At 39.7% G+C, this 14,445-nt stretch overlaps 1 protein-coding gene across 3 annotated transcripts in view; it reads left to right on the forward strand.

Moving 5' to 3' along the window:
• The window catches only part of LOC124721920 (phosphatidylinositol 5-phosphate 4-kinase type-2 alpha), a 106,280-nt gene that overhangs the window by 62,357 nt on the left and 29,478 nt on the right, over positions 1–14,445 (forward strand). For all 3 annotated transcript variants that reach the window (XM_047247072.1, XM_047247073.1, XM_047247074.1), the window contains one exon: positions 10,854–11,022. In XM_047247072.1, coding sequence (XP_047103028.1) covers positions 10,854–11,022 — 169 coding nt within the window. The remainder of the gene's footprint in view (positions 1–10,853; positions 11,023–14,445) is intronic.

The raw sequence follows: 14,445 nt of genomic DNA on the forward strand, positions 1-14,445 counted from the left end.
TTACAGTTTCTTGACATTTTGGGCAAGGTCATTTTACACAAGTTTAAGTTTTGTTAAAACAAGCTGTGCAACTCATTTGTATTTTTCAAGGGTGTAATTTGCTGTCAGTGTGAAGCCTTTTCTTAGATCTGTGTCTGGTACCATTGCTGTACTGAGGGCTGGCTGGAGCAGGCTGTATATAGCAGTGAGGACATTGTGGGTTGTCCGTGAAGTTCTTCGTATTGCTAGTGCATTTGATACTTGTCAATATTGCTGACGATGTTTGGCACCTCATAATTGTTCACTCACTTTCGGGATTGGTGCTGAGTGATCCTACTAAATTCTCATAATATTCTCTTTTCATACTAAAAATGTAATCTGAACAGTCATCACGTTTTTATGACATCAAGGTTGTAAATTTGATTTTTTGACCCTAGGAAGGTAATTTCACACTTATATTTCATTTGGTTTGTGTTTCATGTTGTGAACTGGCTGTGTTACCTACTGCCAGAGCATTGGCAGAGAGTTAAATGAAGCGATGTCATGTTTGCTCCAGGGCGCCATGCTCTTACCATGATCTGAGACAAGGGTTAGCTGCTAATTCAGATCTCATTGGACTACCAATGTGCATCATCTCAGTTTTTCCTTTTCACTCAGCAAATAGCCAGAACAGTATTCAGTAACAAAATGCTGAGAAAACTTTGCATTGCTTCAACAGAATGATCAACCTATTTTTATTTATTTTTATTTTTAATCAACAACCTTCTTCTGTGATGCAGTAAATTTCATTCGTTATTAGTTTGTTAGTATTACTATTACTATTACAACAACAACAACAACAACAACAACAATAATAATAATAATAATTATTATTATTATTATTATTATTTATTCACTTGCAAGGGCTTTCCTATTGCTATTTGGTTCCGGTTCACAATGCCATTGAATTTGGAAGAACGGAATGTAGGTTGTTTTGCCACACAGGATGCGCACATTTACCTTAGCATCTCATTTCATTTCTAGGGCAATAGGAAAAGCCCAGTAATTGAAGATGACAACAAGAGGCCAATGACACATGCAAAACTCCGCAACAATTTCTGTTGATTTAACACCATGGCGACACACCGTTATGTTATAGTATATTATGCAACAATCGAATGTGTTGTATGGGCTCCGCTACTGCTGCAGATAGCTACGAATTTGTGATCATGACCAACGTTTACTGCTGGCTCAGCTGCTGGTTATAGTGTTAGAACTAAATAGAAGACTGTGTTTGATAACATTGCTGTTCGAATGAGCCATGCCAATGAATAAATTATACAATTTGTAAGATTTCTGTCAGCCTTGATCAGATCCCTCGTGGGAGCAAGCATAGTGATCTGCTTTACGAGTAACAAGCAACAACACACAAACAAGTCAAAAAGTCACTGGAAATATTCGAAGGAACCATTAGTGGCATGATATGGATTTTTTTCATCATTGAGGGACAAAACAAGAAGGGGACATTATGAAAGCAATGAACAGGATACGTATTTGCATTATATGTATAGTTCTCAATGTGAAAAAAATATGAAGGTGCAGAATTGCACATTTCCAATATTTACAGTTTAGTTTCTGTATTAATGAACATAATTTTCAGTTTCTCCTCTTTTGAATCCTCAAATGAATTGATTAATGTGTGGTATCAAACAATTAGTTAACTGTGTTTCTTCTTGCTTTCCTTCATCACCAACATACTTCTGCATTTTTGTGGTAGTCATGAAATTCTGTATGTATTTGGTGCAAGACTGCACATAGACACATTTGATTTCGAGGCACAAAGTGTTTCATATCTTACTGTTTGATGGTGTGTGAGGGAAGATTGATTTCCAATTATTTTTCATTCCACTTAAATAAGTTTTTGTTCCAAACTGTCAAAGTAAGAGTTTTAGCCATTTATATTTTGGGGGAATTGTAATAGTGATGGAAAATCATATACCTAAATATTTCACATGCCTTATGGTGCTCAAGCGGAGACTGGTATCATTAGCTTTGCTATCCCTGCATTGAAATTATATAACACTGGCATTAATATCACCTTTCCATGCTGGAAAGCTTCAAAAAATGAGGAATTCTAGATTAAATATTATTGAATTCCTTAAATACAGATAGCGTGATAGGTGACATTCAAAAGCATCAGGAGAGAATACTACATACATACCAAATGCACTTACACTTTCCCTCTGAGAGCCATATAAGATGATCACGACAAGCATTTTGCTACATAGCTGTCCTAGACACACCTAAGGCTTGGTAACATTGTTGCAAATATTTGGCAACCCTGTGATAGTGTGCTTGCTTCTGAATTGTTCCATTAAATTCATTTCAGTTTGATGATATAATCCTCCAGAGATAATCCTCATGTAAGATGAGACACAGAGACAGAAAATTTAATTTTCTTCTCTCCAGGAGTGCTGTACTTCACATAAGTAATAAAATGGATTAGACAGACCACCTCCCAGCAGCATCACGTTAGCTCAGTGGTTCCACACATGCAAAAAAATTGATTGATGAATCGCTTCTAAAAGAAAAAGAAACGAGATATAAAGCATTAGTAATAACATTAAACAACATAGTGAGGTATTCTAATTGGATCAAAAACTATAAAATTAATTTTGGGCCATACTCACGTCTTGCATATTACTATAATACAGTACTCATCATGTAAAAATAGTTCATCTGCCTCTGTTGCTATCAAGTGTGAAACGAAAATCATAGACTTTTTGTGGAGTGTCACTCAACAGCAATAAACCATTTTATACTTTTCAAGTGGTAGCTGATGCTTTCTACACAAGGTGAAGGAGGGCAGCTCCACTGCAGCAACCACTGCCAGGAGCCAGCAAATGGGTCCTGGAGAGGTCTGACACATGCAGCATTCAAAGGCAGACAATCTGCCAAGAAATTTTTCACAAAAATGTTATTGTATGGAAGAGTTATTACTGGTGTGTCAGAAAGTGAAAAACAAACTTTACCACCATAACGTTTAGGATTTCCGTATTCAGACGAAAGGCACTATAAAAATTTAGGCAACAGGCCGGTTCAATTGCAAGACGCATTCAGGCAACATGTTGTGTACTGCTAGACCATGGGTGTAGATGTAGTATAATAACTCAAGCAGAAAACAAGACTTCCTTCAGGAACTGCCACAGCCTACTGTGTGCCAGATTGTGCAGATAGGTGGATATAGAGAATTATCACTGTTGTCATGTTATTTGTTCCATGTTGCGATCAGTGCAGACTTAGACTTCGTGGCAGGCAGTTACCAGCTGGGTTTTAAGTCAAAGTGTGTACATAACGAATTACTGGAGACATTTTGTTGGTATGCGATATATCTGATGTACTATCAAATGTGATAGAGAAATATGTAGCTTTAGAAATTTTCTTTAACATCTCTATGCTGCCTTGATCTCAAAGTAGTTTGATGAATTCGCTTTGACTCCATGGAGAAAGATGACACACACCATAGCTGTCGGTCTGCTGAAATTTGTGAAGATGATTCACAGTTGGCTCAAATTCAAGTTGCTTGAAAGTTTTGAGGAAAAATCCAGTTATTACTTCCACAAAGATCTTGTGGGTGTCCACGCAAGGGTAAAGATTATCTGGCCAAATACAGTAAGAATTCTTGGTAATACAGTCTTCCAGTTGTAAGTGACATATTTTTTGTAGTCTCATTTTAAGTGCTCTCTAGTTTTCAAATGTTTCAACACAGTGACAACTTTTTTCAAGATCTAATACCTGGGGTTAGCTTTTTCCACGTTTTAAAACCACGTGGCTCTACAAAAGAATTTCTCCCTTTATTTTTTTAAACCACGCAAGAAAAGCAATATATAGCATATTTCACAGGAGAATACGACAACCCTGTCCTTAAAACTCAATTGCCATTTTCTAACTTCATATAAAATGAATCCTTAAAAAATGATCTGCCAGTATTATCTGTTGAAAAAAATGCATGTAAACAACCAATAAATAAACACAACTAGTTGGTAACTAGTGTTGAAAATTTTTAGTCGTCATAGTGGCACTACTGAAGGCTAGAAGGGAACCAGGGCTACAGTAGGTGGTGGTACATCTGTACCAGTTAGAAAGGGAATGACAAACAGGACAGAATGTGCCCAATAAGCCCTGTAGCTAGCCAGAAACCGTTACGAGAAATACTGAGTGGGATATTCATGCTGCCCCAGCCTATTTATTTAGGTTATGAAGTTTTATAGGCTACATTAAATACAAAAAAGTGTCTTAACAGACATTTAAGTGGACAAATACAAAAAATACAGTCCATTGTTTGCAAAAACTAAAATAATTATGAAGGTAACACTTGCTTGGGGTTACTCAGATATCCTTCTCCGGTACGTAATGGTTAAGACCAATCTCAATATCTACTGTTTCTTATGGGAAACTCACTAAAACTGCAGGATGTATGGACAGTTTCTCCCTGAAGCTTTTTAAGAATATTTTTATTACACAGTTTTACAGGTTTCTTCTCTTCTCTTTTTTCTCTCTCTCTCTTTCTTTTCTTTTCATATTTTTTTTTCTTCAAAAAACACCTTGCTGCACTTGAGTGAATGATTTGCGCAGTGATTTGTTCACTTTTCCAGTATTTTGTATGGCACCACTGATTACGGGATCATTCTTCAGTTCATCTGCCAAAACTCTCCATGAGCTCTGCTGTCTCTTCAGGGGGTGACCAAGTTCTATTCCTCATGAACACTTGAAATAAGCTGGTTTCTGTTGTGTGAACAAGGTTCTTTGAAGACTATATCCTGTAGTCTCGTGCACAGGTGTTCTATAGGTTTAGGTCTGACCTGTTCCAGGCAGCTCTTTGCAAACAGTAGGGAATGTTCTTTCCATAAGTGTCATTGTTTGTGTGGTTGTGTGAATTGTCACTCCATCATACATAAGAACGGAATTGTCTAGATTTGTGAAAATACCATTCTGGACTGCTTGTGCTCCCTAGTAATAATCAGCATTGATGGTCCTTTCTGCATCAACCACGCACAGTTCAGTTTTTCCATAGCCACAGATGCCGTCGGCAACCGGTGTCTCCAAGCCTTGCTTTTGTCTATGAACTGTATAAATTTTCTGTGGTTCATTTGTATGGATTCAGGAATTTTGTGTGTTGGTCTATGGATAAAGCTCTACTGTACTCTCTTCTGTAAAGAGAATGTGTATACTTTTCCTTATTCCTTCAGGGTTGGCATCACAGGAAACATCAGACATTATTCTTTTACAAAGTGCCTGATGATCAACAACATTTTTTTCTGGCAGCATAGGATCTTTTTCATTGGACATAAGCATGTTTTCCCCAGGATTATCTATGAACAGTCTTTTACATTTATACTACTGATGGTCTTCTGTCTTTGCTCATAGTCATAAGAGAAATTCAGACTTTGATAGCTGCCAGAGAACAGATAACAGTTTTAACCTTTACCATAGGTCTGAGTTATTTTTAGTGCTTGGTGTGAGTTTTGTTGGTGTCCAACTCCCTTACTGTCACAAACATTGCCATCAGCTCCATTAACCCAAACTCTAACAGTTTTTGGATCAACACACAACTTTTAAGCAATTTTGGTGTTAGACATTCCAGCGACATGGAGGCCTTAAATCTGAGAATGAATGTGTGCATGTTTTGGGCCAATTTTAATGACACACTTAGGGGAAAAAAAATAGGTAACCACAGAGCAGTGTCCAAAGATAAAAATTAATTTAAATAAGCACTGTGTAAATGTATTAAATTGAAGCAAATTAAACTTTTACAAGACTATATTTTTCTCTCTGTAACTAAAATTTAGAGATAACATTACTTATTTTTCAGCATCATCAGGTGAGAACATAAGAATATGTAAAAAAAAAAAAAGTACTGAATGACAGATTTTTCATTAATATACTAAGTATAGATGTGTTAAATTTATGAAAATGGTCTACGTAGAAGAATGGACCACCACAACACCACTTGCCAGCTGCAACTGTGGGAATGTGATCACTATGATTAATCGAGTAATACAGACTAGCATAAAGTTCATACAGTCAGCACCATCTGTTTGTGTAAATTGGTACTACCTCTACAGAGCATCAAACCTCAGTGATTCTGTTAGTAACAAAGAACTTCTTGTCCACCTGTACTCTGGGAACAGCAGCGCTCTTATTGCAAACAATTAAAAAATGAATTTATTACTAACTAAACTTTCTTATGCACCATTCTATAAAATAGAAATATTATTTATATGTGCATTATATCCAGAGGCTTCTTTTTTTTATGTCTTTCAGTCCTGGTGTAGGCTACTAGGGAGAACCTTTATTTCCGAACTGAAACGTAATAACGGAGTCATGAAGCAAACAAGAGTACTTGTTTTGTGCATGCGCTTAAAGTAAAAGTGGGCCACTCCAACAAATTAGAGATCTCATGACCTGCCTTTTTGAGGATGGAGCGACCCCCACTCCGGTGACTGAACATGTCGATTAATAATTGTTAAAAAAGCGATGAAAATAGAAGATCAGTTATTATATGGACTATATGCAAGTCCTTGCAATTTTGCACTTGGGGCATCCATCTCCCCCCCCCCCCCCCCCTCCCTCCCCACCCCACCATCACCACCACCACCACCACCACCATCACCACCACCATCACCATCACCGCCAAGGTACCTCACTCTGTATATATGAACATCAATATTGTAACACAGAGCACAGCTCAGTAAGCTACACTGACTAATAGAAGTTTTACAAAGTTCACAAGTTGTGATGATTAACATAGATGTTTGTATAAAGCATGATGTACTGTAATGAGAAAGTACTGGACATAAGATGTGCGCATTTCAACTACGTGGCACCAAACCTGAAAATACTGAACAAAGGATATTCACTCATTGATGCCCAGTTACAGACTCGGAACTAACATAGATTTATTCATTTTTGACTACTGGGCACTAACTGACTGGCATAGTAACTGTGTTAATTGAAAACATGTCCACAACTGATAGAGAAATGTCAGATTTTGGGTTGATTTTGGAAATGCAGTGTTCCTTCTCTGTGTTACTTTCTACCGTATACTGTCCAAACTGTAAGTTCACACAATTGTGTCCCAAGTTATCTGGTCTCATTTCAGTGAATGTAAATATTGTGTATACATTTGATGTAACAAAGCCACTGTGCTGGTGTTACAACTCGTGATCTGTATACAACAGTTTTAATTCATAAATGATGACAAAGGATACTGAGCATGTGGGAGAGCATTTAGATTTAATCTTAGATCTGTAGCCAGTTAACAGTCTGCCTATGAAGAAAATCATCGAAAATACCATGGCCAATCAAAATGTATCCCACTGGACAGTATAGCTAGGCAACTGAAAATCACTACAGAAGTAATTTTTTATGTGAAAACAATAGTTCTTTGGCAATGTCTCTTAAAGTGTGATCCATTTGATTCATTGCACTCCACCAATCACCTATTTTTGTTTCAATGATACCAATACAATTTTGCAAAGGTTTGGGGTAAATTATTACACCAGGGCTGCTTGTTGTTACGGCACAACTGTCCATACCAGTTGACCAATTTCTAAGGTCATCGGTGCTTCATGTGGTCAAAAGGTACACTGCAGCTTGACCAACAATTAACAGCATTGTATCTTGGTAACATTTGTTTCATGTTCAAGAAAGTATATGAAAATCCCCCCCCCCCCTGCAGCCCCTCTTTCCCCACCTATTATTCAACATGTTGGTGCTTCTTTCAGTGCAGAGATCCTGAAAGAAAGCCTGAAATTCATCAGATTGTTTTCTCTCTCAAAATTGAAATAAAATATCCAGATTTCATCACACACTATGATTCCGTAAGAAAATTCTGGAGTGACTACTTATAAATTTGAAAGATCATGACAGTCTGTCATCCTGGTTTTCATTGTCTTCCTTGTCAACAGCTGTGGGACCTGGCAATCATAACTCTTGCTTCGCTCCAATCACTCAGTTAATATTAATACAGATCCTTTTCCCATACATGCGTGCTCCATGAGATGTTTTGTATAAGCAAAAACTATTCACTGCTCAAAAGAAAGTGGTTAGAGTAATGTGTGGGACTCATAGTTGCATATCTTGTAGGCATATGTTTAAAAGGTTAGGAATTCTTACAACAGCCTCAAAGTACATTTACTCAGTAATGAAATTTGCTCTCAACAACATGGACCAGCGTGACATTCATGATTATAATACCAAAAGAAAAACAGACTTACGCTATCCTCTACTTAACCTATCTTTGGCACAGAAAGGGGTAAAATATGCTGTTGTGAAACTTTTCGATAAATTACTAGATGAAATAAAATTTCTGACAGACAGCAATAATAGTTTCAAAAATAAATTGAAATCTTATCTCCTTGACAACTCCTTCTATACCATAGATGAATTTTTGAATATGAATAAATAAATATATAGATATAATATATGCATTTTGTGCCATTTAAGGGAATGGAGTAGGTGACAAAAAAAAATTTTTTTTAAGGATCCGTGATTCTTGTGTGCATTTCGTATGCACATGACACATTCCACATCATAATTGTCACTGTGAGGTTGATCAATGAAACATGTAATTAACCAGCTATAATAGATGTTTGTAGTACGAATCTTTAACTCTGCAGTAGAATGTATGATGTTATTGTATTTCCTTTTAGATTGTAACTCATTGTTAAACTGGGACTCAGATCTGGGTCCATCTCTTCTTTCACGGACAGTTGTGTGGGTAACACATTTGTCAACATGAACTTTTTTCCAGGACTGCCACTCCAGTGAAGAATATGGCAGGGTCTCTGTAAAGTTTCTGATACACAGGTTGAAGTTGTGAGACATGTTGAGTGTCATATCTTGATAGCTCAGTTGTTAACAGTATTGCCCGTGAAAGGCAAGAGCCTGGATCTGAATCTAAGTGTGGTACACTCTTTTAATATGTTAGTGATTTGTAACATATCACTACCAAACAACTTGTGAAAATGATTTTAGTTGATAAATAGAGACAGAGACAGAGACAGAGAGAGAGAGAGAGAGAGAGAGAGAGAGAGAGAGAGAGAGAGAGAGAGAGAGAGGGGGTGGGGGGGGGTGGGGGGTGGATTCAGTTAAATAAAGCTAGACACAAACAATTTTTATCTTGAGTATCTCTTAGTGTCTGTTAAAATAAGGCAAAGCTGTCATCAATCTGAAGGTGTTTTGAACACCACAGTGCTTTACTAGACATGACTGTTGGAGAAGGTATGCAACTGCCTTCCTTCTTCCAACTTACTTGCCCAGCCAGTTGGAGGGGATCATGCCATTGTACATCAACTCCGAGCTGCAGTGCAACTCAATTTTTTTCACACTAACAAACCCTACCAGAGATGGAAGGAGTTATTTGAAAATCAAATGCCTGCTCACCAATATGAGCTTGAGGACTAATATTTACTGCCACCAGAGAAATTTAGTGCACACCATGAATGTAAATATTAGTTAAGTAACAAAATTATACTTCTCCCTGCCTCTGTCACCCCCCCCCCCCCCCTCCGTCATGCTTCCCCTCTCTCCCACTCCCCTCTTCCTCCTCCCTCCTACTTACTCCTCCCTCCTACTTCCCATTTCTTCTCTCCAACTTCCCCCTCCCTCTCAGTTTCCCTTCTCCCCTGCTTCCCTCTCTCTCCCTCTTATTTGTCGTCCCACTTGCCCTCCCGTCCCACTTGGCCTTCTGTGCCACTTACTCCCCATCCTCCTTTCCCTTCCCTTCCACTTACTCCCCATCCTCCTTTCCCTTCCCTTCCACTTCCCCCCTGTCCTACTTCCCCTACCCTCCCACTTCCCCGAGCCTCGTACTCGCCCACTCCCTCCCACTTCCCCCAGCCTCGTACTCGCCCCCTCCCTCCCACTTCCCCCAGCCTCGTACTCGCCCCCTCCCTCCCACTTCCCCCAGCCTCGTACTCGCCCCCTCCGTCCCACTTCCCCCAGCCTCGTACTGGCCCCCTCCCTCCCACTTCCCCCAACCTCGTACTCACCCCTCCCTCCCACTTCCCCCAGCCTTGTACTCGCCCCCTCCCTCCCACTTCCCCCAGCCCCGTACTCGTCCCCTCCCTCCCACTTCCCCCAGCCCCGTACTCGTCCCCTCCCTCCCACTTCCCCCAGCCTCGTACTCGCCCACTCCCTCCCACTTCCCCCAGCCTCGTACTCGCCCACTCCCTCCCACTTCCCCCAGTCTCTTACTCGCCCACTCCCTCCCACTTTCCCCAGCCTCGTACTGCCCCCTCCCTCCCACTTTCTCCTTCCTCCTGCTCCCCCTCTCTCCTACTTATTCTTCAATCCGTCTGCCCCTGCCCTACCTTGTACATAACTCCCTCCCTCTTTCACTTCCCAACCCTATACAGTCCTCCCTCCTTCACCTTCCTGTCCTGTAAAGCCCTCCCCTCCCTCCCTTCCTCCCTTCTTCCCTCCCCCTTCTCCACTTCCCAACCATCTACAGCCTTCCCTCCCCCCTCTTCCATCTCCCAAGCCCCCACTGCCCTCCCACTCTAGTTTCCCTTTTCATGTTTCATAACCTCATCTTTGAATCTTTGCTTTAAATAAATATGTGTGCTCATATTATGATTGTAAAAACTGACTTATTTAACAGATTTTGCCTACATTCCCTACTACAATAATTGCTTCTTTTATACATAAAAGAAAAAAAAAAAAAAAAAAAAAAACAAAAAGATAGGATGGAGGGGACAGTCATCTTATATTTCTAATTAATGTATTCTTTCATAAAATGTAAATGTAGTTGTTGTCATGGTTATCACATACTCACAGATGATGATTTGTGAATTTAAATAGATTTCTGTTATATGTGCCTGTTTTTCCAGGAAATTTGATTTGAAAGGTTCCACAGTGGATCGAGAAGCCTCTGACAAAGAAAGGGAAAAGGATTTGCCGACACTTAAAGATAATGATTTTGTCAAAGAAGGGATGAAAATTTACATTGGTGATGATGCAAAAGAGAAATTGCTGGAAACACTAACTGCAGATGTTGAGGTACTTTTCTTTGACATTACTACTTTACCATGTATTTATCAGAACATTTGGTTCTTGCATTTACTACTAAAATTATGAGAGATTTTTTCCCCGATGTTTGATTTTGAAGCTGAAATTAACAGATTCATTGGGGAATCTGCTTATCTTTTAGGTTTCAGTGACTTAATATTGAAAAGCAATACCCATGAAAGGAGCCTGCAGTATGTATTGCTCACTCTGCTAATTTCAGCACTGGGATGTAACAGTTGTCAGATTGGCAATAGTATTTTGCATCTTGTGTTGTAGTGTGGAAAGTGGAAATAGATATTCTATCATGTCATCCTTAAGGGAAGCTAATTGTTTTGAATTAGGAAATACTGTTTGAATTATGTGAAATAATTCTGAATTATATGCTATATTATTTTAAAGGTTACCTTTTTCTGAAGTTACATGAAGCCACAAAAAATGCATTTTGTCTTCCCCTTTTTTCTCCATTTTAATCTTACTACTAGATCTACATCTACATCCCCTCTCCCACTACAACTACATATGTGTTGTACATAAGAAGTCTTTTCAGAAAATTCCCGAACATTCGTAATTTTGCACCAATTCTGTGTTGGAGCAAAATGTGGGTGGCATCCCTGCACACACCTGTATTTAATGTGTGACTGCCGTAAGTTTCATCGTTGTATGTCTTTTAGTTATTGTTCAGTACTGTATTGAATAGAATGTTGTGTTGCACAATTTGTGAATTTCAAGATGGCATAGTTAGAGGAGTAGAATGTAACATCTCTGTTGGATCATATCATGAAATCCTGAGACAGCATCTTGGAATGCATCATGTTGACACCAGGTTCGTCCCACGGCTCATAGTCGAGATAAGAAAGACATTCGCCTCACAATCTGTGAAGAGCTTCCCGTGCAGATGACAACTAGATGTTCCTTAAGAGAATCATAACTGGTGATGAGATGTGGGTCTACAGTTATGATACTGAGACCAAGGTTCAATCTTCACTATGGCTCAGGAAGGGTTCTCCAAGACCAAGAAAAGGTCATCGGGTTAGCTCAAATGTCAAAGCCACGCTGATAGTTTTCTTTGACTTTGAAGGATTAGTTTATCATGAATTCGTGCCACAGGGACAAGCTATTAATCGATAGCAGTGTGGGACATGCTGCAATGCCTGCTAGTAAATGTGAAATGTGGCGAGACAATTCGTGGCTCTTGCATCACGATAATGCACCTGCACATTCCTCCCTTTCAGTCTTCACAGTGGGTCAAGGAAGGTTCTCCAAGACCAAAAAAAGCTCATCAGGTCAGGTCAAATGTCAAAGCCATGCTGATAGTTAGCTTTGACATTTAAGGATTAGTTCATCATGAATTCATGCCCCAGGGACAAACTGTTAATCGATGGTACTATTGGGACATGTTGCAATGCCTGCAAATAATTGTGAGAAGGAAATGGCCTGAAATGTGGTGAGACAATTTATGGCTCTTGTGCATCGTAATAGCATACCTGCACACTCATCCCTATTGGTGTGTGACTGTGACACAAAACACGAAATCACTGTTCTGCCTCATCCTCCTCACTCTGCAGACCTGGCACCTGTGAAATCTTTTCTTATTACTGAAGTTGAAAACCCCATTGAAAGGACAAAGATTTGTAACAATAGACAAGATAAAAGAAAATTCCCAGACAGCGCTTCACACTATCCAGCAAGAGATGTACCAAGACTGCTTCAAGAAGTGTAAACTGTGTTGGGAGCAGTGTATTGATTGTGGAGGAGAATACTTTGAAGGAGACCGTGCACAATAATAGGGGGTATACAACCCAGGACAACCGGGAATAACCTGGGAATTTTTTCATCCGTGAGAAAACCTGGAAAAACCCAGGAATTTTTTAGAATTCCAGGAATTATTCATTGTTTTAGTTTTCAGTTAATTTTTTTTTATTTTGACTGGTAAGAACTGATATTCTAACAAAGGATATGACTGATTACCGCTACTGCAGAATAATACTTCAACGGTAAAACATAAACGAGAGAAAAAGAATGAAAAAAACTTAAATTGCAAAAGAAATGTGCCATATACAACAATGACACACAGTGCTCATGCAGGCGTGTGCCAACAGCAAAAGCTGTCAAAGGCTTTAGGGAAACTATGCAATGCATCACAACAACAAATTGTCTCCGAAGAGCGTGAAGTCACAACTATTTACTTTAGATTCGTTTTAGCATTTACGAGTGGGCTCATGCGCATGCTCAGTTGAGTCGCGTTTGAGAAGTAGATTCTGCCACTTCTGGCTACAGGAATGTGGCTGTTGGCTGTGTGAGCAGTCACAGCAAGCAGCTAGATGCTACCAGGAAAAGGGGGGCACCAAATTCATATTCTTGAGGAAAAAGACTTGTTTCACAAAGCGCCTAGTGCCCAGCGCACGTTTGTCTATCGGTTATTCATATGATTTTGAAACGCTTCCCTGTTGGGTTTTGAACACATTTTAAGTTAATTTCTGAATTAATCATAAGTTGATATTTGAATGTGTGCATAGTGTACATGATGTCTCTGTCAGGAAAATCCTCATCGCATCTGGAAATAAACTTTCTGCAGACAAAAGGGGACAGGGCTATACGAGCTGAGCGGAGTAAAGCCGAACGGATGAATGCCAATCGCTGTCTGATTATGTGCTTGATTGGGTTTGCAAATGAGCAGCGTTGTTGTAATTACTAGCAAAATCCATAGATTCAGACTACCAGAATGGAAATGAACAACTGACAGTAATAACAGGTTGAACTATGTGCGAGAATGTACAGTCTTAGACATAAAAACTGACCGCTGGCCAGCCGCCACAGAGACTAAGTCCGAGTCGTTCACTTAAGGTGGCCAATAAAACTGACCGCCCCTGACAACTCTAAGTCCAGCCATCTGCACAATCTGGCAACACTGTAAGATGCGGAAGTGTTAGGAGGAAGTGTTGTCTACTTCCGAGTTGGCATGGATGGAGTGAGCCCATGGTCTCGCGGTAATCGTCGTGCATTCTAAACTTAGAGTCGCATGTTCGCGTCCAACTGTGGTTTTTTTTTCCCCCACATTTCGGTCTAAAGTTATGAGTCTGGTTGAACATCGAAGACAATTCGCTTAACATTCTACCCACTCGCAATAACAAGTATTCCAGAAACAATTCCGCAGAACAGCTCGTGGCTGTGTCGCGATCAGAACAGCTTATGCTCGAGCGTTTCCTCGCGCTGCAGCGGCTACCGGCCACCGGACAGACGCCACCCGCCGCCTGAAATCCGGCGCCGCCCATGTGAAGGCGGCGCCACGCTGTCAGTGTATGTATCAATGCCATTTTCGAATTTGAAGTTCTAGTTATCATCTTGCAGTTAATTCGAAACAACAAAAATCAACGGAGTGCCTATTATTCAACGTCATCAGGTCGCTCATTGAGC

The sequence above is a fragment of the Schistocerca piceifrons genome, chromosome X (genome assembly GCF_021461385.2).
Source record: "Schistocerca piceifrons isolate TAMUIC-IGC-003096 chromosome X, iqSchPice1.1, whole genome shotgun sequence".
In the NCBI taxonomy this organism is placed as follows: Eukaryota; Metazoa; Arthropoda; class Insecta; order Orthoptera; family Acrididae; genus Schistocerca; species Schistocerca piceifrons.